The following is a 24767-nucleotide window of genomic DNA, read 5'->3' as shown; positions in this document are numbered from 1 at the left end:
ATTAACCGAGTGTTTCAAATGTACACGAGATGTTGTGAAACTTACAAAGAACATCACCTAATTGTAACGTTGTGATTTTTATGAAACTTCCCACACAAGTGAAACATTAAAGAATGTTGGATACGTGTCCTTCTCTAGCAGCTGATTCATGTTTGGCGAATGAAAACTACCCCCGAAGTTATGGATAAAAATACTTGTTTAAATACTAAATACGTATCTTTATTTACCACTTGATATTATATTTATGTCGGAGGGATGAAAATTATCTTTAATCATGTGAATAGAAAATTCCTAGTGAAGATTGCTTTTAATGATTAATAACATGGTCAAAATACAAAAATATCATTAAGTCAAACGATTTGATACATGTTTCTTTTCATGTCTCGCACATTTCTCGATTTGGAATTGCACAGATTATTATATTATACTAACTAGTTCGCCAAAAGATTAATTCAATCAATTTATTAAACAAAGCTTCGTTAATACACATATGCAACATTCTTTAATTGCAATTTATAAATTCTCTTAAAATTGAACGATTTTTCGATTTCCTTGACAGTTTTCTTAAATATAATAATTCAAAAGGCCATTTCTCAGTTTTTCATCACATTCCTCTGTTAGAGGAAGCACAAAAAACCCTATTTTATAATAATTAATTTACCAAAAAATGCATTGAACAAATTTATTAAGAGAAAGTTTCGTTTATATTTGAACTACGTTCCAATTACAATGTATGGATCCTCTAAGAATTGTACAATTCTTTGATAGCCTTGACAGTTTCTTCGAATGTAAAAGTATAAAAGAGCATTTCTCTACTTTCTTAGAATATATCTCTATAAGAAGAGGCACAAACTATGCCATTTTATAATAATTAATTCGCCAAAAAATGCATTGAACAACTTTATTAAAAGAAAGTTACGTTTATATATGAACCACGCTCCAATTGTAATGTATGAATTCTCTAAAAATTAAACGATTCTTCGATTTCCGTGACAGCTTCCCTAAAGATCCAAGAGTATAAAGAACATTTCTCTTCCGGCCTATCCAGGACCACGAGTATCATCATCGTGTGTTCGCACGACGCTTCCGGCTGTTTCGAACCCTTGCGCGTTTCCCATCCGGTCAGCTTTCGAGCATCAAAAGTGCCTGTATTCTCCGGATCAATGGTTCGCATCCTATCTGACTCATTGATGCGATATACACCCCCCTCCTGACACCTTCCTTTCAATCGTTCGCATTTTTGGTCAACGTGTTCCGCAACACAGGACAATCACACTCTGCGGACAGCTGAGTCACGCCAAGTATCCACGGAAAGGATTTCGCTGAGACGGTCTAGTCATCCGGTATGGTCACCTTTTCCTAGTAATCGTACTCGTAATTCCTCCTTTTTAAAAAATCAATCGAAGGTCGCGAAGAAGTAATGTAGATTCTCTGTACGAAGACTGCTAATGTAAGTCTCTTTTAATTGACAGGAAATGTCGCTCTTCTGACATTTATTATTCTATAAAAGGTGTACTCTTTTTGTTTACGAGGAAGAGAAATTAACAATTCAGCCGTTCATTATGAAACTGGCATAAGTCCCTCTTTTTTTTTAGAAATAGAATATTCACAAGTAACGCTTAAAAGATATGTTAGTTTTTTTGTAAAATAATTTCATCACCAACGAGACAATATTTTTTCATGAATGAATGTCGACTTAAGTTCAGTTCGACAATGAAGTGAGAAAGAGATTCGTTATGAAAATGGTGCAAATCCACGAACATACATAATCTTACATATGTTACATCAATGTCAACTTTATACATATTCCTAGATTCCCAACAACAAAGGAATATAGCAACGAAATGGAAGGAAAATGTCGTAAACACCATCTGCGTTTCACAATTACTTATACAACTGCAATCCACACTTCATCGCTGATTGAAACGTAAACGTTTTTATATCTTAAAATAAAAGAAAATGATGAACAATTATGGTATTTTGCCTTGGATAAGACTATTCTAACACAACCTAGTATAGACGAGTTTTCTATTTAGGAACCGATTCCTGTGGGAAGATTTTAAATTCATCTCTTTAATCTTTTACTAAGAATTATTCACACCTTCCACGGGGCTATGTAGCCATTTCAAGGCACACAAATATATGCATAGGTAAATCGTTCTTTTAAAGGCTCCAGGTATACCTAATTCTCGAGGAGAACATTTAGGACAGAGCTTTGTTCTCGGTGCAACAGTTCAGAGGCGGGAAGGCAACGGCAACAAGACAAACACGATTATCAGGCAAACGGTTCACGGGGCTCCGTTGATATCACGAGAAGATATAAAACGGGGGACCGCGACGAACAGAGCACAAAGGCGGTAAAAGGGGATAAGGAGGAGTCGGATGAAGGAACATACTACGACAACGAGGGTGGAGGGAGAAACCCCGCTGAAGAAAGAGTGAATGGGAGCACTGTATGCCAGATGGTCAGCTCGGCATCGCGATCTTCAGCCCTGTTACTTCGCTATTTCCCAATGATGAAGGAAGATCTGTACCGGTGGTTACAACTACGTGGAATCTCCGCCGACGCGTGCGATAACGTTCCAGGGTGATCGTGCGCGACGCGCTGACCCCTGATAATTAATGAAAATATATTGCCCGTTCGTGAATGCGAGAGAAAGCAACGGGTTGACGAATTGCCAATTAACAGAATAGTCTATAGGAGGGGAACTTGAATGGCGAGATAGGAGAGCCTCTGTAAATAGAAGGCGTGACGGTATCTTGAGACGTACCGCTGCAAAAATAAGTTTATTCATGACGACCAGAAATGGACGAAATTCTTATCTGAATACGAGCTTCGGCATCAAACGGTAGAATATCGGGGTATGCAGCTCTGTTTTTCGGGTGCAAATTATCTTATCGCAAGATTTGGAAGCTTTGGATAAATATGCTATGTCTTTCAGCTGATATTATCTTCCTCGTTGCTGGTTAAAATGAGGAATTTTTTAAATTTGAACTACACACATATAGATTGAAAACAAAATTTGTTTTTCTGTCTCAGACGACTAGAACCGCCACAGCCTGTGCGCCCGATTGTACGAGCGTCTCACGCTACGACCTGCATAACAGCGCATAACTTGTATAGATTTCGATGAAGTATATCATAAAAATTTCTGTTGTTAGTTGAAACGTGTTTTATCATTCATAAAAAACCCTGGTACTGTAGGTTTGATAGTTTTCGCAAAATTATTTACTAAAAATTACTAAAAAAAACAAACTTCTAGACGATAGTACCCCCTTAACATACCTTCGAGATACGTATTTAAATAGAAGGCTAATTTGGAAGCTTCAAATTAACCCATTACTAACCGATGTTGCAATTCCTGGGACAACATTCGTCTCAACTCGATGGACATTACTGTGAATGAATCAATTTGATCGATACGGCATTCCCAGTGTAGATTCGTCAGTGCTAAAAAGTATGTCCAGTTACGGAGACTATACTGTACATTTCCATGCGTTGACACTCAGGGAAAGTGGAAAAATTCTCTTTCTCGCAAAAACAGAGCTAAGAGTGGCTTCACATGCGACCTTGAATTTACTAGACAAAGTTCGTCTCAACTCGATGAACTTTACTGTTAATGAAACGATATAACCGACGTGGAATTTCCAGTGTAGATTCTACAATGCTCCAATTCCATGTGTTCTCAAATACCTAAGCTATACAGTATATTCCAAAGCGTTAACACTCAGGGGAAGTTGGAAAATTCTCTTTCTCGCGAAAACAGAGCTAAAAGTGGCTTCACATGCGATCTTGAACTACTGGACAAAGTTCGTCTCAACTCAATAAAGTGTACTGTTAATGAAACGATATAACCGACGTGGAATTTCCAGTGTAGATTCGACAATGCTCCAATTCCATATGTTCTCAAATACCTAGGCTATACTGTATATCCCTATGCGTTGAATCCAGGGAAAGTTGGAAAATTCTCCTTCTCGCGAAATCAGAGCTAAGAGTGGCTTCACATGCGTGCTCGAATTACCTGTCGAGGCTCGGTTCGCACAAACGAGAGCCACGTGCAATTTTCGCGCGGTTCTACCATTGCATGCATGTTGCGGGCAATTTTTCGACGAAGATACATACGTATCTACGTTTGTCGCGATACCAGGAAGAGGCTAACGAGCGTGTATACCGGGTAGCAGCGACGAAAAGAAGAATTGCACGTCGCCAGGGAAGACGAGACGATTAATTCCTGTGGTTAGGCGAGTAACACGAGACTCCCCGAGACACGGTTCGAAGTTTTTATCTCACGAGCGACTCCGAAAGCGTAATAACCCGCGAACAGGTTTCACTCACCTTTTCTTGAGCGCGAAGCAACAATTCTGTTGCTCTGTATTCATACGCGGAAACGATTATCCGCCGTGATATTAAGCATAATCGCTCTATCATTACGAGCAAGGTTGATTCCGCTAGATTCCAATTTTTCTATTTACGAAGTAGGTTTAGGTAAGTACAGCATTAGTCAGACTGTTTTTCAGTCGTAGTTTATGATATAGCAACGCCTTTACGTTCGCATTAGTCACGGGAGCAGAGATCAGCATAATGCGTACTCCGAGTCATTCATAACCTGTCTAGGCATCGTGTGTATCCACATGTCAGAAATTAATAATACGAGAAGTGGTTACTGTAACAAATATAGCCTACAGGTGTTTAAGTTATCTTCGATAAACGTTTGCAAAATATAAGAAAAATTAAGTGTCTAATATTGTATTGAAAAGTCTACTTTCAAGATTGTACCACAGATCTAAAATGTTAATGTATATTGAAAAAGCAATCAGCCTGAAAAGTCACTTTTTTAGACAAATGGTTTTATAGTTTCTGCGTATAGTATTAGGTATGTATTATATATAACACTGAAATTAAAATATCTTATGAATTAATGATTTTTAGGCATAAACGGTTTCATAAAATTTTTGTAGAAAATATCAAACTACTTCGTTTGATGTAGTAAAAAATGTTAATTGCCTATAAAATAACTAATAATATCAGACTGCGCCACACTCGAAATCATTCACCTGTATCTGAATCATTGTTCACTGTGCATGATAATCTTGACGTAAACCGAGGTGGTAATATCTAGTGGGCCACTCTTTATGTATATTGTTTGTTTCAAAATCCTATAACTTTCCCAATGCTTCGAATTTCATCGTAACATTACAGAACGATGTATCTATGACTTGGGTCTTTAAGGGAATATGTATGAAAAGAAAGCAATTTTCTTTTTTTACCTTCAACTAGGCAGATCTCATAAAGAACGCATTTAACAATGAAGTAACAAATTTCCATCAGATTTTCGAAAATGTCAATAAATGCTGGTCCCACTCAAAGCAGCCCATTGTGCATTGTGAACCCCAAATTGTGTATCGATAGGCCCATGAACTGTTATGAACGAACGCTTTCATCAATTTCAACGTCGCTGATCGGATCGTTTCGTATCTCCTACGTTCGACGAAGAAATAATCCACTGTGCTCTTTGATCGGTCGGTAAAATAATTTCCCAAAATCAATAAAAAAAAATGTACAAGATCAAATTTTTATTTGTTCTCCTTCCAATCACTGGACCAACAAAAGGTAACTAAAATTTAAGTATCTTAGTTTTAAAGAGCAATCTTTCGAAATTTTTTATTTTTCTTTAGATATGAATAGATATGAAATTGTTCAGATATGTGTATATATATTAATGTTTTATAGTTTTGCAAATACTGTTGCTTCTGAACTTTTATATATGAATTTTCCTTTTTTATTGTTTTTACATTGCTAATATTCAGAAACAGCAAAATACTAATAATTAATAATTTAGTAATAATTCTTTTCTTCCTATATCGTCCTATATACATATTCATAGGTATATAATTTGGAAACAATGTAATAAGGCGTATACATATATTATTATTATTCTTCTAAAAGTGAACATATTTAAATATGCATTGAGCAAATTAATAGATTATCACACAAAATACATAATTAAAACCCGAAAATAATTTTGACCAGCTTTCCAATGCAAATACCCATTGTGCATCGCGAGAAAGCGTCGAAGTGACGCGCAAATGCACCTTCCGCGGCACCGCATCCGTGCGCGCGCGTGCACTCGACCGCAAGTGGTTCCCCGTGGCTCCACCTTCTTCCTTCACTTTTGGAATTGTGCCCCCGACCAAACGTGTTATTACTCGAACCTCATAAAGGCGAACCGCGGATAGCAAAGCCATACGAGAAGAATGTTAAATATCGCAATGGCGATTGTTCGACGTTTGTGTAAGCACGAAAGCGCGGCCATCTGTACCGGGGACTCGGACCGCAATTGTTGCGGTCCTGTTCGACCAGGTGTCGATCGATGACAGCCCGAAGAAAGGGTTTTCGAACCGGGAGACCCGAAATCAGCCTCAATACCGCGGCTGAAGTCAATCGCAGTGAAATTCGATACTGAAACGTGCTCGCTCTTACAGAATGGTAAATTAAAGGTCCCTATTGCTATAGTGTTAGACATAATTTTTAGAGGACTCTATTACTATATATATGATATGAATTGGCAATTTCGAACCACAGTGATGCAAGTAAAGAAGAAACGAAAGATTAAGCGCCATATGATTTGACACAACTTTTGTCAGGGTTTGATATCCTGGTATAGTTAAATTTTGTTGTTGTTGCGATGATTCTCAGGTTGTCAAGTGCTTTTCCTTTACGAATACCAATCTCGACTCGCGCTCAAGTGACTGGGAAATTCCTAATGGAGCAAGAATCGAACGTTTACATAATCTTAGTGAAAACAATTCCACGAAACCGGTGGGCAAATTACTTATCCGGTTCAAAGATTCGCCGAGGACCGATACTTTCGATCGCAAAGGCTCAAAGCATCAAGGACACCGTGCATGCGAATTCCCAGAATGCAATATCACAGCCTACGCGTTGACACGATTGTCTCCGATACCGCGAACTACTGTTGACACAAGACCTTTTGGCGCCTCGACAAATAGCCAATACCGCATTGCCAGCTTATTAACACGTGCTTGCGGTGTGAACTATGTGTAATCACATGCATGTTCTAGGATACAGTGGCTGAAATAATATTCACAATGGTAAAACGTGTTGCAACTCTATGCACGTAACTAATAAGTTTCGTTTTCTCTTTAGGAGCAAGCGAAGTTATGAAAGAGTTACACCTAAGTTTGTGGCTTTATGTAAAATATGTACGGAATGTACGTAAAATATATGCATTTACGCAAAACAAAATAGTAATATTATTATTTTAATTAACATATTGGATCTATTTTCCATGATATGAATAATAAAATGAATGTTTATTAGTTTCGACAAACAAAGTATAGAATTCCTCGATCCTTAATCGTTTGACGAGTAAGTAATATTTTATTTCTTATGGTATATTTGACTAAATACTTTAATGCATATAGTAGTAAGAAATTGTATATATGTTATCTATTTAATAATTATATTATATGTATTGTATATCATATTAATTTTTAGGTGGATGTGGAATCTGAAAATTATTATGCTATTATTTGATAAAGTATTTAAAGCAGCAAAATACAATGTACTGATGAGTACGTACTTCCAAAGTATCAAAATTCATTTGTGTGGTATTCTTTAAAGCACGGGTATACGCATAATGAAAAAATAGAACGGCATGCATAGATTACCAGACACTTCTAATTAATGTTCCGTAGTCTTTCCGTAGTGGACAGATGAAAAGAAATCAAGATATAATATCTTAGACACAATAATAAAGATAACTGAAAGCGTAACGAACGATTGCGGTTCTGGATTTGTATTCTGTGGACTAGAATCCGTACTCGTCGAAGTGTTAAGGTTTGGTTTACACTTCAAATTCCACAAAGATCATCTACAATAAAATAAGAATCTATCTTATCCCAATTTCAGCCATTCAGAGCTCACGAATCAAAAGTGATCCAGCTAGGCCCAGAAGTACCATAACGCAACCCTGCCTTCGAACACAAATTACCTCAGCGTATGGAGCAGTTTACTCGACTGATCCATGTGCACACCGTCTAGGGCTGAATAATGCAATGAATAAGACTTATACAATCTATCAAATATGTAGAATGATACTCTAATTGCCTCCCATGCGTCACAAACAGGCTGTAACGACGATTCTCGGTACAGCGGAATGACTGTTCAAGAGTAGTTTCGCGTACTCCGTTCAGCCGCGTGCGAGAAGCCAACACGATTGCTTTCACCGGTAGCTTGTAACCAATCCTCAACGACATTCACGCTGAAAGAATTTATGCGGCGATCACCGTGAATGGGCCCAGTCGGGCTACAATTTACGAGGCCCTTTTATGCTCATAAAACTTTCTTGTTCCAGGTTAACGATCGACCTCAATCATTACACATTTGTTTATGCGAGGTAATCTAGTATGTAGATTAAATTGAACAAATGGTATTTGTTGTGAGAACAGGTGAATGCTAAAAGCGTTGATTTTAATAAACGCAAGTGTTTAATAATATTACGAGCAACCTTATTATTTAGATAGTAGTATGTATTTTACATTTATAAGCATATATATTATTATATAAGCATTTGTTTAGACTTGTTTCAGAATTTAAACATATATTTACTGTCTTACATTTTTTAAGTATAAACAAATCTGTTCAAAAACTCGGAACTCAAAAAGTTCTCTATTTCTCAGTTGTACTTCCTCACTTGAAATATGTGTCGACTACTTGGTCTCCCCTATATCAAGTACATTAACCCTCTATTGCATAATGTGCCCAATGGGGGAACCTGATACAGAGAATCCCTGCAATGTTCGATGAGGTTTGATGGAATTTCCGAATGTCTTTTTATGGAGGCATTTACCTTCGCAAATTCAGTCACAGTGACTGAGTCACTTACTGTTCACTTTGAATATTAAGTAATTTATAGACATGTGAGTATCTTTTGTTAAGGAAAGTATTATTTTTTGGACTCTCCAGGAGACACTTTACTAGTGGAGATTGTCTTACTATTCTGAAAACGTCCTTCATCGTAAGCTGAAGCGTAGTCAAACCAAACTTTGGCCCAGTATTGTTCTTCCAATCACACGCAGTTATTACTTTTCCTTGCCACATTAATTTAAAGTTTATATTATCGAGCATGTTACCACATACTAATTTAAAATAAATATATACAAGATATGATAAACAAGTTTTTGTTGAAAATTATAATGTTAATTGTAACTACAGTTAAACACAAGGTAACGTATACGGAAAAATAAATAAACTCAAAAAGCAAAATGTAATATTGCATGCCGCGATCTCTGTAGAGGGTTCTTTAGGGCTAATTATGAAAAAATTGTTCACAGATAGAGGAAAAACCTTAAACCTATCACCTGTATCAGCACTATATCGTGACCTTCGTACTTCGTTAATGAAATTAAAAATGTATGCTAAGTATAATATTTTATTTGTAAACTTTAAATTCAAGAAGAGCTCCCTAAAAATTATACGAAATCGGGAGGAAACTTGAATAATTTCTCTCTGCCGATAACATATCGTACCTTATCATACCTAACGTATTGTCATGTGTACGCTGAAAAATGTAACCAATAACTCCTTCTCTGGCAATAATAAAAATCATCATCGCACGAGGAAGCTGGCACGAGCGGGAGTCCCTTGCAACAACCGTCAAGTACGTACTTGAAAGGTGAACGCGCGTCACTCGTTGCGCAATCGACGATCGTCGTGCACGTTAAGCAACGAATTCCGGCTCACGACCGGTTCTAATGCTAAATCGCGGATGTGACTGCGTTGTCCTCCGAGTGCGTAATAAGGGCCACGTTTCAATTTCAAATTCGTGCTCGGTGGCATTGAAAGAAACTGAAACGAAGGATTCGACGAGGCGGAATCGGACGTGGAGTGTAATTCTTCCGGAACACCGTAACGACGGGGTCGGTTTGCGTTAATAGACCAACGATCGCGCGATTTGAATTTCAGATTTTCTCTTCTTGGGTTCAATTTAGGGAAGGTAGTCTATGAGGGTTATAATTAGTGGTACCTATTCCTTGTTTCAATATTGTGATGTCATACAGTGTAGTATTTCAGGATGTCACCATATTGTCTTCACAAATATTAACCCTGCTTTTCTACATTTAAATATTTACCCTGATATCCAACCCTTATAAAGTCGGGCTAGACTTCAAATACGATACGTGTACTTTTCTTTCTGAATATGGGGCATATCGCCGTATTTCGTCGCGTGAGCCCAGTAGCACGATTCTTCTGGTTGGCGCCGATCGTTCGATTTTTTTCTTTACACCGATACGCGTCCGATTCCAGGAAAAACGGGTGAACGGCACCGATAACTGCGGAAAAGGGTACGCCCGAGACGCTGAGAGCAGAGATAAACTAGCAAGAAGACGGCTTTATTTATATTCGATGATCGATAGGCTTTTTATCGCGACGGAAGCCGAATCACGGATTCTCGGTACTAATTGGTGATGGCGGAAGTCGACCTCGGTCAGCTATACTGCGTGCTGAATGAATTCGACATTATCTCGAGAAAAGCACGACGGCAGAAGAAGCGAACAGCGATTACCCAACAATTCCGGGGGCTAATCACTGAAACTTCTTCCGTCTCCGCGTGCGATCATACTTATCTGTGGATTTGTTTGCCCAACAGCTACCGATCGAACAGTGTGCCGAAAGTGTTGGCTAGTTTGTTTGAAAAGCTGGTTTGCTATGAAAATAAGCAGACGGTTGAGTCGACGTCTACCGCATAAAAAGCCGCAAAAGATAGAGTGAAACGAGATCTTCTAATCCAGGGATTCTCAAACTATGGTCCACGGATTCCTGGAGGTTCCCTACTTCCCTACGTACCGTAGCTGAAACTTCAAACCTTGAACGCCGTTTTGTATCGCATGCTTCATCGAATAAGCTTGTCCTTAATTTGATTAAAGTCTAAATATAGAATTTAAACGTTCTACTATACATTAAAATGTTCCTGTATAGTAGAAGTCCGCGAGAAGATGTAACTTGAGAGATACTATTCTAATCCATGCATAAAATATTAGAGGAACCCTTCGTTGAATCCTCAATACTTTTTTCGTCACAGACGCCAACGATGTTTTTGTAAGATTCAGTCGTGTTTATTTAAGGTCCACCACTCGTTCAAAAATCACATGTCTTCGATGATGAACAGAAGAGTTCATCTCGCGAGTCGCTGCTTGCCAGCACAGAAGCTGATAATAGCCTGTAATTATCAGCGACGGAACAGGGGCAACTGTCGTTCCGTGTTCCTTAAATAGTCGTCGGAGGTGCTTTCAGGATTGCACCGAAAGGTTGACCAACACCGAGCAGTCTTCGTTCTCGATTGCTTTCTACGTTAATCAGCCAACGCACCGATTACCATTTTCTCGTTGTTACTATGACATAATGACATTCCTTCTGTAGGAAAACCCCACTTAATGTCGTTGCATAATATAGCATTCCATAACGATGTCAGCACGGCATGAGACATTCGCGGATATTGTAACGGAGCGTTGAATGAACTAACCCTGAGTTCTCAACTTCTTATTACTTAAATCCTCTCAATAACAATGATTTCTAAACGTGTAATTGCTTTTCAGAGCAAGTTTCCAAACAACGTTATTAGATGAAAAAGAAAAAAACAAGATGCGGATAACGATGAAAATAAATAAATCCTCTCAATAAAAACAATTTCTGAACGTGTAGTTGCTTTAATAATTTCATTAATTGAAAAGAACTACATTAGGCGTTGGTAATTAATTTCGATCACTTCCAAGTAATAGTAGCCAAAAAATCTATAACGATCAAGAAGGTAACAATCATTGTACTTAAATTTCAAGAGACTGATTTTATATACTAAAACTCGAAGAAGATAAAAATGGCGGTAGGAGCGTTCTTATATCAATTTAATAAAATTATTTAGATTGTTCCGAATGATTAACCTACTACATATTTACAGTTGTTGAGGAAGAGTATATTAGTTATTTTGAAAATACATTTCCTTTATATGGGATGAATTTACTAAAACACTATATGGCGGGGAAATCCAGTTTGCATCCAGTTTGCCACGGATACCTATTTGACGTTACAGAAAGCTGTTTCAACTATTCGTTTAAAAGAGTCACAATAATATTTGGATTAATTACTTCATAAACGCATGAGTACACGAGAAATGATTTTTACCCTTCATGGATAAATCGAAATTCATGCAACGGAGTGTTAACTGCGTGAATTCGAATCCGGATTCGCTTCAGGTCTGTTCGAGCGGATACATAAAAAACACGGTTTCGCAGGAGGAATAACTGTTGAAGATTATGCGGTGAATTTCATAGGGGAAGCATCCTTGGTTCTGGGCAAGGACCCCTGGATGACTTGTATCCTGATTACGGGGCATTGTGATGCGCGGTTGTTCATAGCGGGTCTACGGTGAAAAGCCTTGACGAACACGACGCGATAGGTCCAACGTCTGGTTTCTCTTTCCACCCAGATCTCCGCCATGTCGCTGTCATGCGGGTGCGCCGGCACGTAATAATTAATGCGACGCACAATTTATTACGCCCCCTCGCTTCCTGGTTCGTCGATGAAGAAGAACAGAGAAGACGCTTGTCATTTGGCGTTTTAACAAGTATCGATATTTACCCTTTATCATTCTATTTTATTTAACGATTTCATTCTTGAAATCAGAAGATTTGTATTCTATTAAGGTCCAGCAACCAGTTGTAGGCAATTTATATATTTCACGTTATCAGTTGTATGTGTTCGAAGATTACTCCCGAAGTTTGGTACACCCCTTATAAACATGTTCAGTGAAATTATTCGAGGCAACTGTAAAACTTAGCGATTGAACAATTTTATTTTAATTTCTAATCAGTTTTCTTGCATCTCCATTATTTCTAAACAAGACAGACTGATATGCAATATATACTGACATTATTATAACAGTAGTATTATATTGACTTCATCGTCATATAATACAATGTATGATCATCGGTTGGGTTTAAGAAAATGGGGTGTCTTCCGATCGAGTTGATATTTTTATCATAGATATCCCTTGATCTGGTCACTACAATGGTGGTTATCTTGATCTTTAACTCCCTTTCCTCACAGAGATCAAAAACTGAAATGGTTCCAAAAGTGGTTTCTCTGCACTGATCTCGGTGGGTACGTCGTTTCCAACTTTTTTTTATGTGGAGGAACATCATAGCACCAGGCCCAAAATCTACTCTCTGAGTAGGTTTGGGGTAGTTTTTGGTGGGGGCGGCAATATTGAATACCGTTAATGTACATACTGTCTACACGGAAATACTGTCTGAGTAGGTTTAGGGTAGTTTTTGGTAAGGGCGGGAATATTGAATACCGTTAATGTACATACTGTCTGAGTAGATTTGGGATACTTTTTGGTGGGTGTGCAAATATTGAATACCGTTAATGTGCTTACTGTTTACACGGAAATACTGTCTGAGTAGCTTTGGGGTAATTTTTGGTGCTTTGACGAACCCCTAAAAATTGTCGTAAACTGATCCTGATCATCCCCTCCTTTATAGACCGTTTTATTTATGCAATGATAAACTAACTGTCTATTTGAATAGATCGTTTAGATATTTTATAATGAGAACTATGATTCCTGAGGGTGCAATTAGGGGGAAATTTGACAGAGAATGTTTCGCAATCTGGTTTCCGTACATAAAAGAATCCAAATGTTTTGAAGATATCCGCACGACTAATCATAAAACAGAATCTGTCAGGTGAAGCTTACAATTACACCTGCTTTTTATGTACTTCCTTGCACTCTAACCTGTAATTACAACCCGCCGCATAGTGAGAACGAACATCTTTGTGAACAAGTCAGGGAAATCTGTGTACGAACCGAGCACCATGTCTTCTCTCTTCCTGCTCCGATTCCTTCATCCAGTTACGCAAAAACTGACGGGATATTGTTTCGGACAGACAGGGGGAATTCAGAAGGCGGGTATATGCTTGATTGTTGTTATTAAACGTCTTAATTGCGCACATAGCTACAGTGAAGATATATATGTAAGAATATGTAATTTGCACAATGGGAAGGTATATACAATCAGCGGCTGCTCTTCCATGTAGTCTGGAACAATGAATGTTAACCACATAAGTAGTTTCAGATCACCCGTTATAGAGCAACGGTCGATAAGTAGCTAAAGGTGGAGGTTTCGATAACGAGTAGAACTACAGAAACCGATTATAAGTGTTCAAACAATATTCAGTGGTGCACAAAATAAAATTTCAAAGGTAAACGGTACAAAAAAAATCGCGATAATATTCAAAAAGGAACAACATTAGACAACAGCGATATTTTTTTCGTAAATATACTTTATATGAAGCAATACAAATAAGAAAATCATACATAACAATGAGATCAATATGTGTTTTGTTTAAAACAATGGAACAAGTGAAGGAACTATCTGGTCAGAAGTAAGTTTATCTTATAATTATATTGTTTATATTTACACAGAAATTGTTATTAATATGTTATATGTCTCCCATTACTGTCTATCATAGCTTGTAATCTCTGTGATACGTTTCTTGTACAGCTTCCTAAAATATTTCTTTGATACTGTGAGCAGTTAGAGAAATGTGTTCAACTAAAAGCTAATCTATCCATTCATCGAGCATTTTGTATATTCAGGCGATCTGGCGATTGTTACACCATACCCTTTTTCTTTTCTCTTTATTCAATGACCGTTTTGAATCGTGATTTGTTAGACCATGCGGAACTTTCCTAAAATGGTAGTAATCACTTTTTAACTTTTTTTTTATCCGCCAGTTCAATCGATGTATATTTTATAATTGCTGGAAAACTTGTACTTTTTCCAACTTACGAGGCCGTTTGAATACTTATTAGCGGGACTGCGTGTTCTATCGAGACCAGTTTAGATAGAAGCTGGACACACACAAGAAAGGCGGAACTACGGGCTACCGCGCCGGATGTTGCGAGGTCCTCGAACACGGGACAGGTCCGCGAACTCCAGAAGCGGAACGAAAAGGTGGAACGCGATTTCGTACGTGTCGTGGAGGTAGGACAGTGATCGCCGTAGAAATCAGTCCAACTCGTGCCTGATCGAATTCCTTTAAAGCGAATCCTGAAGCGGTTTCGAGTCCCATCAGTCGAGCGAGAGGAATTTATACGCGAAGAATGTGAAAAAGTATACGCAGTAAAAATACCTATAGCGCAACACGAGACAAAGATTTTATATGATCATGTGTAACGCCTCATTTTTGAACATGGTAACACATTAAGGATTCAGTTTTGATGAATGGTTGTAACCGGTTGTACACGTGTACGAATAACACTTTTACAAATTTTATCAGTAAGAAGGTTTTTGATTCTAAGAGGCAAAGATAAAGATGTCCCGTTGAAGATACTTTACCGTCCTTCTCTTTATTTATACACAGAAGTTACTAAAATAGAAACGTGTCGAAGAAATCTAATTCAAAGCCGAGTGTAGAAAATATCCAAACGAAACGGAAGCAGTGCGAAGTCAACGATAAGAGCGATAAGTCTGTAAAACTCTGTGAACGTGTAACGGCATGGTACGTATGTGGAAAATGTTCCTAGAAGAACGATATGTGTTCTGTGTTCGCAAAGGAAAATTTAGGTCTGCTATGTTGTCCTATTTCTATACGAATTTGATCTATTTCAAGAAGTATTTCATACTTTTTCCTTACGTATTAATTATTATTTCTAAAATAACAAATAAGTAATTAAATAATGATACAAACATGGTTAACATTTCGATTCTTGATTGGGATCATCCGCAAAAAGATGTTCTGTTCTCGATCACGTATTGGCACAATTTTGGCATTGACATTTTTCTGTGCAAAATATAAATATATACTTTTATCTATAAAATATTGATTGAATTTTTATATTTTGTGATTTCGAAATCAATCATTCCAAATTTTTTTCATGCATACTATCTACATACTTCATCGACTGTATAAATGACTTTCCCATCATATAACCGATAAATGATTGTGAGTTCATAATTCCTTGAAACCCAGCAAATGATGCCTTGTCAATAATTTATATCTCTGATCTACTCCGAAATTGGTAAGTTTAATTCTCTTTTATCAAAGACTATAATAATAGAAAAAATAAACAACAGATAAAATTACATCTGATACAAAACGATACGTGTGTTTCTTTTAGTTCTAGCATTACTTGCGATCATAATAACAACTCGGCTAGAAGACGTCGACATCATCTAAGATCATTGTACGCAAGATGATTTTTCGATTTTCACATCACTTACGTAAAGTTGTGCGGTAACCAGAAAGCCACAAGTGCGCACTCATGTATGTACACGGCTCTTCCTACATTCGGTTAATACCTGCGAAAGAACTTGATCAGAATACATTTTATTCTGTACCGGTTTCAGTCTTCTCGAGAACTTAGGGAACAAAACATCGTGGATCTTCTGCGCAGCCAGTATCTTATCGAGACGACGATAAAAAGCTCTGTGGCCATGCTCCGTCGAAATTAGAATGAGTTTTCAATGTTTCCTATTCAAAACACTTATTCCTCTGCCATTTCGACATTCTCATTTGGTTGTTTAATTAATCGCGATTTGTATACATAACTACTTCGGCTGAACTTCGACTCTTTGGCACGTGTAGCAGCATGAATTTAACATGTCCGTCATGTATGACGCTTATATAATCGTGGAAACATAATTGTGCAATAACGTTTTGTTTATACAAATGTGCTTAAGCGATACAGCTAAATTTCCGTTATTGACATCTATCAGCAATAATAATAATAACATGAAATTTTGACGAATAACGGATTATGTTACAGTAAATACTCAATCTCGTTAGTGTCGTTTGCAGTTCTCTGATTGGTTGAGCTACGATTGTATTATCGGTTCATTTCAGAATTTTATGTAATTTCGTTAGCGTCATGTTGATCTTTTCTTTATTCCTGTTCTCCTTCACTATCTTTTTTGTTCCTTTTTCTGAAAGGATCTCGAGCAGTTAATTCGCATCGATTTTTGGTCCGCTTCTAAGCAACATGCTAAGAAATGGAGATTGGTAAACCGGCTCTAAACCCGATTAAGTGGATCCACCATGGTTACAGCGACCCGTGTACTTTTTCGTCCGCATATTGTGAGTCGCCCGCAATGTGCGACGCCCTGGCATGCGGGGTTCTCACAGAGAATTCTCGGTTTCACCGACAAAAACTGCGGGACGCGCGGACAAAGATAAACTCTAGACTCCCCGTCGAAAGACACCGTACGCCAAAAGAACCTCCGTGTATCGGGGACAGTGTTTTTAAGAAACGAAACATTTATTTTTTCACGCCTTCCAGGAAGTATCTTTCGTTTGGTAAGGTGTAAAACGGACCCTCGGTTTCATCAGTGCTGGATCTAGACTTATCGGAGCCTGAAGCTAAAGTGCGTCTAATTTAGGTACTGACCCAGTCGTCGACAATTTTAATTTTTAAGTGCATTTATAAATTATTGGGAGAGCAGCAATAAACAAAATTTCACAGCTAGTACAGTTCCTATATACAGGGTGGACCAGATAAGCGTAACAAATCAAAACTCTATTGATAGTACTGTTACCCCGGGTCCACACTGCGCGAACACTGGTTCCCGTACATCGTTCGTGAACATGGTAGCTAACCCTGTTATTCACCGGTTTTCGCCATAGTTTGGACGGGAAATAGCAGAGGTCGCTAACAAATGACCCTCCTAATAGCCGTAAAATCGTAAAAGTAGCACCGCTGGGTTAGGCGAAAACTGTTCGCGAACCAAATTCAGCGATCCACGAGGTGGTGGATCCGGCGAACACGTTCGGGAAAAACATCGCCTTTTTCTTCGTTCTTGTCCCCTTTCCAAACCCTCGGAGCTTGGGCATTGCTATTCTTTCCAACTGTGGGGCTGGTCTTTATGACCACCCGCAGGTAGGTACATACTCCAAAGGGATAATATGCGTGACCGAAGTTAACATTATTTTCTTATTACTCATCCAAGTTTGTATATTTTTTGTTGTATCTTGATGAAAGTATATGCAATATATTGGCGAGATTTTCCTGATAAAAATGGCACCAAACACGATGCAATTCAGACAAGTTCAAGTTTCGTTTACAATATGCAATATTTTTATAATATTAATACTTGATTTTGTGAGCCAGTAACCAATTAGAAAGTCTCTTCGAAAATAAGAAACAGATTGTAAAATTCTTTCCAGGAGATAATTAGGGCCTATGAAAAAACTAGGTAACTTTTGTAGCTATGTGAACCTGATACCCGACTTTTCAAAAATTCATTTTTTTTATGGAAAATAATAGCATTTCGTTTGTATTTGATTGTACCATCGTTTATACCTTCATCAATTAATAAATAAAAAAAAATAAAAAAAATGACTAGCACCCGACATTGAGATTTTTGAAATCTGTTTTTTCCCTATTCTTTAGAATCGTTTGTGCCCGTTTGTATCGCTTTTCGTTTCGTTTGTACCTCAATAGTTTATGATTTATAAGCAATGTTTATAAGCGTAAGAGGAGAGTTCGTCACTCATCAACTCTGCGTATTTCTGAAGAACTCATTTTGAAGTGGAAATGTAAGGGAATGAGACCGCATTGTTTTCAAAATGAAAGTTACAGGCACAGAGGAAGAACAGATTAAAAAAATTTTGAAAATTAATTTACTCCTTTCTTACGCGTACGACAATTGTTCTGTAAAATTTAAACTAGTGAAGTATAAATGAAGTGAAAAAACAGATTACAAAAATCTCAATGTCGGATGCTGGGTGATTTTTTTTATTTATTAATTGATGAAGGTACAAACGAAACTATTAATGGTTCAATCAAGTACAAACGAAATGCTATTATTTTCCATAAACGAATGAATTTTTGAAAAGTCGGGTATCAGGTTCACATAGCTAACTTTTTTAAGACGTGAAGCTGACAAGGGACGTAAAATGGTATTTTAAAAAATATTAATAGGCAAGCATACTGTCTTAAAAAAAAGCTCAACGAACATTTCTCGAAGAAGAGTATGTGTAATATATATAGGCTGTAACAAAATCTATTACTTATCATAAGCGAAACTCAAAATTGTCTGAATTGCGTCGTGTTTGATATCATTTTTATCAGAAAAATCTCGTCAATATATTGCATATATTTTCATCAAGATACAACAAAAAAAGCATAAAAACTTAGATGAATATTAAGGAATTAATACTAACTACGGTCACGCATATTATTCCTTTTGGATCGTAGATGTTCGCCGGCATGTTAGCGACAGTAAGAACACCCTTGCGAATGTTTTTAGGGTATGTTCTTGTTTCGTGTTCGCGCAGTGTGGACCTGGGGTTAGAGAAAAATGTCAAGAAAAGAAGATGAATATTATATTTGTAGGATTTCACTTTTTTAAGAAAATTTATTAGTTATTGTTATACATTGCAATCTTATTTTCATGTTTTCTGTGCACTTACATACAAAATAAGATATATTCAAGTCCTACAAATTTTGTTGAACATCTAACGGTATAGATAAGACTGCAGCGTGCAACAATAAATACATATCACTTTAATTCAGTAATAAAAACAGTCAAAAGGCGTTGAGTGAAATGTATAGAATGTAGTGAGGAAGCGTTTGAGTATCTTCTTCGATAAAGATATTAATTTAAAATATCTCATGGAGTAATTATTTTGTTACCACCTTTATTTAACATTTTTGTACGTAGAACAATAGAAAGAATTCAATCTATACAACAAAATATATGATACATAGACCATTACATTTATAAACAAAATTTGATCCTGTAAATATAATATTCCTTGAACTATTCATCTTCTTCCTTTGACATCTTTCTCTAACAGCACTAGCAATGAGTGCGCGACTTGTTACATTATAATGAACGTCTGGTTAGACTTACACCCTCGTTCATAAATATGTGGACACTTACTAACTTCGATGAATAATTAGTATACACCGTAAATTATTACTATACAACTTTTGTTGCTAAATTCTATACTGGATGTGTATTTAACAACATTTAATAATATTAAATGTTTATTATTTAATAATATTAAATGTTTCGACTGGCATATTTAATTTTATAGTTGAACTATGGAATCGTTTAAATCGAAAAGTTTAAAAAGAGTTTTGTATATATCAAAAACATTCATGACATAAATTAAAGAGGAAAACATTATTTTTAAGGAAACAATTAATAGTATCCAAGTTTGGTAAAAGAAATTTTAACATTATCTAGTTATCTCTACTGATATTAAAAAAAATAACTATTAATAAAATATATTCGTTAATGCAATATAAAGATATCAAAACATAAATGATACAATTTATATTAATAGATTCGCAACTTTTATTAGATATTTATTTCTATTAAGGAAGTGTCCCCATACTTCTGAGCGAGGGTATAGATTACATATAAAAAGTAAAGATACATTTACGTAAATGAAGATCGACTCGGGTCGACAAGTTCGTATTTTAATGTTACGAAATGACGAGTAAATATTTCAACTGTTACAAGGGGAGGCCGAAGTTAGAGTCTGGCTGGTCTCTTCCTAGATTCGTCCCTGGATATTAGAGATTTTCGTATGGAACAAACCGAGGGCGTAAGGCTGAGAGTTTAACCTGTAAAAATATTCACAGCCAGTGGCCAGGATGCTTATGTACGGTCGCAGATGGCCTCTAGAAGAAACTAACGGAAGAAGTCAACCATTTGCGACGACCTTTGCGCACCCGCGTGTGAAACGGGCCAAGCAAACGCCAAACACAATGAAAACTGCGAGTATCGACGCCGTGTATTATTCAACAGGCAGCCGTTTAATATCTGGAGCTCCAGAAACTGGGATACCGACAATAATGCAAACCACGCGCTTTTTAAATGCAACGACCTTAATTTCTATTAGGCGATACGGTGCGCGGCGAGTGGTGGCGCCAAGGCGCCTTAACGCGTAATCTACCAATTGGGTCTTGGAATCGTTTAACTCCATCGACGCTGATAACGGCCGGGGGTCACCAAGATTCTGCAATGCTCCATACGTATAAAAATTCGCATTCGAACGGCTCGAGAGCGTACGGGGGTTCGCTCCTGTTTCCACGCAGATGTCGAGAAAAAGTGCCCTCCCTAAACATCTTGTCGGGATGAAGGGCCTCGGGAGAGTCATGTTTCTGTTCGCGCAAAAAGGGATGCGAAACCGCACGACGCGGGATTAACTCGGGAACACGAATCGTGAGAATCTCACCCTGGCCTGGAAACCTGACTTTATTCCCACAAAAATAAACGCCGAGGACATCTCGAAACGACGCGACGTCCAGTGTAATTGACGCGATGACGCGCTTTTCGTTGGCATTGTACGCCTTGAAACAATACCGCGATTTTTTCTATCCAAGCACGTTTTGTTTGCATAACCGAAAGCATGCGGCTATTCTCGGAGCAGTAGTAATCGGGGGAGAGAGTGCGTCAGAAATAATCGTGGATTAAACACACGTCTTGCCGATGGATCCCATTAGCCCGGCCAGGCAAGGACACACGTGGTCCAGCTGTTAATAAGCGCGGGGAACCGTTTTGTTCTCGTTTTCACGAAGCAGTTTCATCGACGCCCGTCACGGATAATGTTCTGTTCTCCTCGTTGGCTTCATTAAGCTAACGCGTCATTGCTTTTTGTACCCTCCCGCGTTGCTTTCGACCTTTCTTTCAACGCGACTCCGACTTTTTCCAGGGGACTCGGTCCCTCGTTTTTCTTCGAGCTCCGTTTAACAGTTAAACGGTTGGAACGTAGGATATTAAAGTTTAAAGGGTTAAACTATAATTGGAAGGATTGTACTTGAATCCCTCACGTATGATCGCTTGGACGCGTTACACCCACGGACATTTTAAATCCCGATAACTCATTTTACTTTCCCCATATTCAATGATAATTATTTTTTATCACCGTAGTTTGTGAGATATCTACGAATGATACTGCGCCTGTTGAAAATGATCGAGCATCTACACTACCGCTCAAAAGTATCCGGACACTTTCTTTTGTTCTATACAACATAGTTTAACTTTGTACGAAAGGTATTTAGAACGCTTATATCAATTGTAATTATTATTGTTATCTTTTTTGAAGAATCATAGCATAATGGATTTAATTTTTATGTAGAAATTATATGTTGAGTATGCAGAAATAAAATTCCTGCCTAGAAATACAAAATCTAACGGTCTACAAAATCCAAGTCTGCTTATAAGAATCTCAAGTTCCACTTTGTTTCATCTCTATGCAGAACGAGTTCCGAAAGTTCTTCGATATGTAGTAGTGTCTGTAAACTGTTGATGTTCTTTTGAGAGAGATAGGAATTCCGTATTTAATCTTAGTGTAGTATTGGTAAGTTCCACATACGTAACTTTTAATTTAAAACGTTAGATATTTCGTAAGAAACTAATGAAAATTGATTTTGGTCACTACTTTAGGTACTTAAATAACTTTTATGCAATGCTAATACAAATGTCTTTCGCAAGTTTCCGGATACTTTTCAGCGTAGTGTACATCTAATGTTCTATGCATCGTACCAGGAAGTTATTAAAAGTTATAAATTTACTAATTATACAGAAGCATTTTAATGCCACGGGGGAACAAATTATTGGGTTTGTGGTGGCTGTTCTGTGAAATAGAGGGAAAGAGGGGAGAAAAAGGAGGAAGGGTTTCATCCTAGGGCTGGACTCGTCAGTAAAACTACCTAGCAGGCTCGTTCGGAATGTTTCGAGGTCGATCGAGACGTTATAGGAAAGTTAGGCGAGTACTTGTGAGAAACGCACAGTGTCTCTTTAGTGGTGACGGCAGGAGGCACCACCACGGGTTAGATAAAAATATTTCCATAATTAAATATGAAGTGATTGAATCAGTATTGAAAGATTTTCTCGACTTACCTGTTGCGGATTGGCGTCGGCAGGAGAGAAGCTTGAAAGGGCGGTTAGGGGTGCGAGCGAGGCGCAAGAGGACGCTCTCGAAGGCGGCGGTGTGTGACCAGGAGTTGGACTTCCGCTTCCGCAACTACTCGCACCCCCGCTCGAGGCAAGACTCACGCTGTCTGCTCGCCCTCTCCATGGTGAGACTGACACGTGCTTCAACATTCCTCTAATCTCACCTGAAAGTAGAATTTTATTATTTTCAAGGAGTTTTTAGATTGCACTTCTGAGAATAAAATTTTAGATTTTCCTTCTTAATCCTTTGATTGCAAAGGGCGTATACATCCGTCCTAAAAAATTAGGCACAGACTCCGAAGGGCGCATATATTTGTCTATAGAAAGTTAACATGTATTGTACATATTGGAACCCAGTAACGAATCAAAGTCCGGAGCCTTGCGTAAAATAGCTGAACTTTTCAAATTCGACAATTTTTAAAAACTAATACTTTATATTTATATGTAGAATGACAAGACGAAACTTCCTTTATATTTACAGTTTATTTATCAGACACTTGGTTTCAAAAATAATGTTTAACTAAAAACTTAAAAGTCGTTTTTTCCAATATTTAATTGCATTTAAAAATATAAATCGCTGTAACGTGCTTAAATGTCATCGAAATTCTTTTAAATTTCGTATAAGTACGTGGTAGAATTCATCAATGTCTACCACTAGAAAAACAAAATCCGTTCCTGTTTATTAATATTTAATTGCAAATGAGTAATTGTCAGCAAACGATGCTTTACATTTCCACCGTTAAAAAGTATCGAGGGAGGTTCGCGTTTGAAACAATTTCTAGTGAAACAATTGTTGCTTGTCCTTGACAATAATGTGCAATGATGCGTATCGAGGAGAGAAATACATTAAACGTTTTTAAGTTTATTAAATCCTCATGTAGGAGAGATATTATACGAATCATTTATTTCTCGAAAATAGTGCAAGTAGTAAAAATTACATAAATGTCCCACAAAGTGGAAACAAACAAATGTACACAAATGAATTTCAGAGAAAAGTACTTTTAAGTTTGTACTTTTTATTTTTGTAACTACACATCGAATGAATAAATTATAAATATAAAAAAATGTCGTCTTGTCATTCTCTGTAAAGCGATATTTTTCAAAAATTCTTTTAACGAGTTTAAAAATTTCACCACTTACCCAGGACGCTTAAACTATATTCGAGACCCTGTTATAAATAATAGAAAAATAGCTCTTTTGACATAAAAATTGTTTGCACCGCCAATTTAATAATCGATATTAGGCTTTGCGAGTAGAAGAATAAGTTCCTGGACGGTTTTTAGAAATAAGAAAGTTAAATCTATGAACAATGATAGCCGCTGGATTCGTAAACAATAATAGTCACTAGAGTTCAGTACGTGATGTCCTCAAATAAAAGTATTAGCAGTGGCGACGAATGAAAGAAACATTTGTACAGTACATTAAACAATTTGAATTAGTAATATTTAGTACAAAATAAACCCGAATTTTTCTGTGTATACAAATAAGCAATACTCTTATTCGACAGCATGATACTGCATTATTGTCAACAATTCAATGTTATAACGAAAAAGAAGGCACCATGTTTAGGACACACCAGAAGAAATAGGTTAACATCGAGCTCAGGCAAAATTCTTGCTCCAATTTCCACGTCTCTACGTGATACTATTTTGAAGCCACCGCGTAGCGAATTCGACTAATGTAAATGAAAGGCTGGCTGAAAATAGAAAGGTCGTTCAACAGGTAGCATCTTCTTTTTCCCTCGTCAAGGTTACAGAAAGAAATAATCGTGGCGA

At 37.3% G+C, this 24767-nt stretch overlaps 1 protein-coding gene across 2 annotated transcripts in view; it reads right to left on the bottom strand.

Moving 5' to 3' along the window:
• Nucleotides 1-24767, bottom strand: part of LOC128894264 (uncharacterized) — a 302271-nt gene that overhangs the window by 275880 nt on the left and 1624 nt on the right. For both annotated transcript variants that reach the window (XR_008461488.1, XM_054155918.1), the window contains exon 2: nt 22939-23156. Coding sequence is in view for 1 of the 2 variants with exons in the window: in XM_054155918.1 (XP_054011893.1) it covers nt 22939-23142 (204 nt within the window). In the remaining variant the exon portion in view is untranslated. The remainder of the gene's footprint in view (nt 1-22938; nt 23157-24767) is intronic.

Source organism: Hylaeus anthracinus, unplaced genomic scaffold (assembly GCF_026225885.1).
Source record: "Hylaeus anthracinus isolate JK02 unplaced genomic scaffold, UHH_iyHylAnth1.0_haploid 3, whole genome shotgun sequence".
NCBI classification, from domain to species: Eukaryota; Metazoa; Arthropoda; class Insecta; order Hymenoptera; family Colletidae; genus Hylaeus; species Hylaeus anthracinus.
The sequence above is the reverse complement of the archived record's forward strand: the minus strand, read 5'-3'. Positions and strand labels throughout refer to the sequence as shown.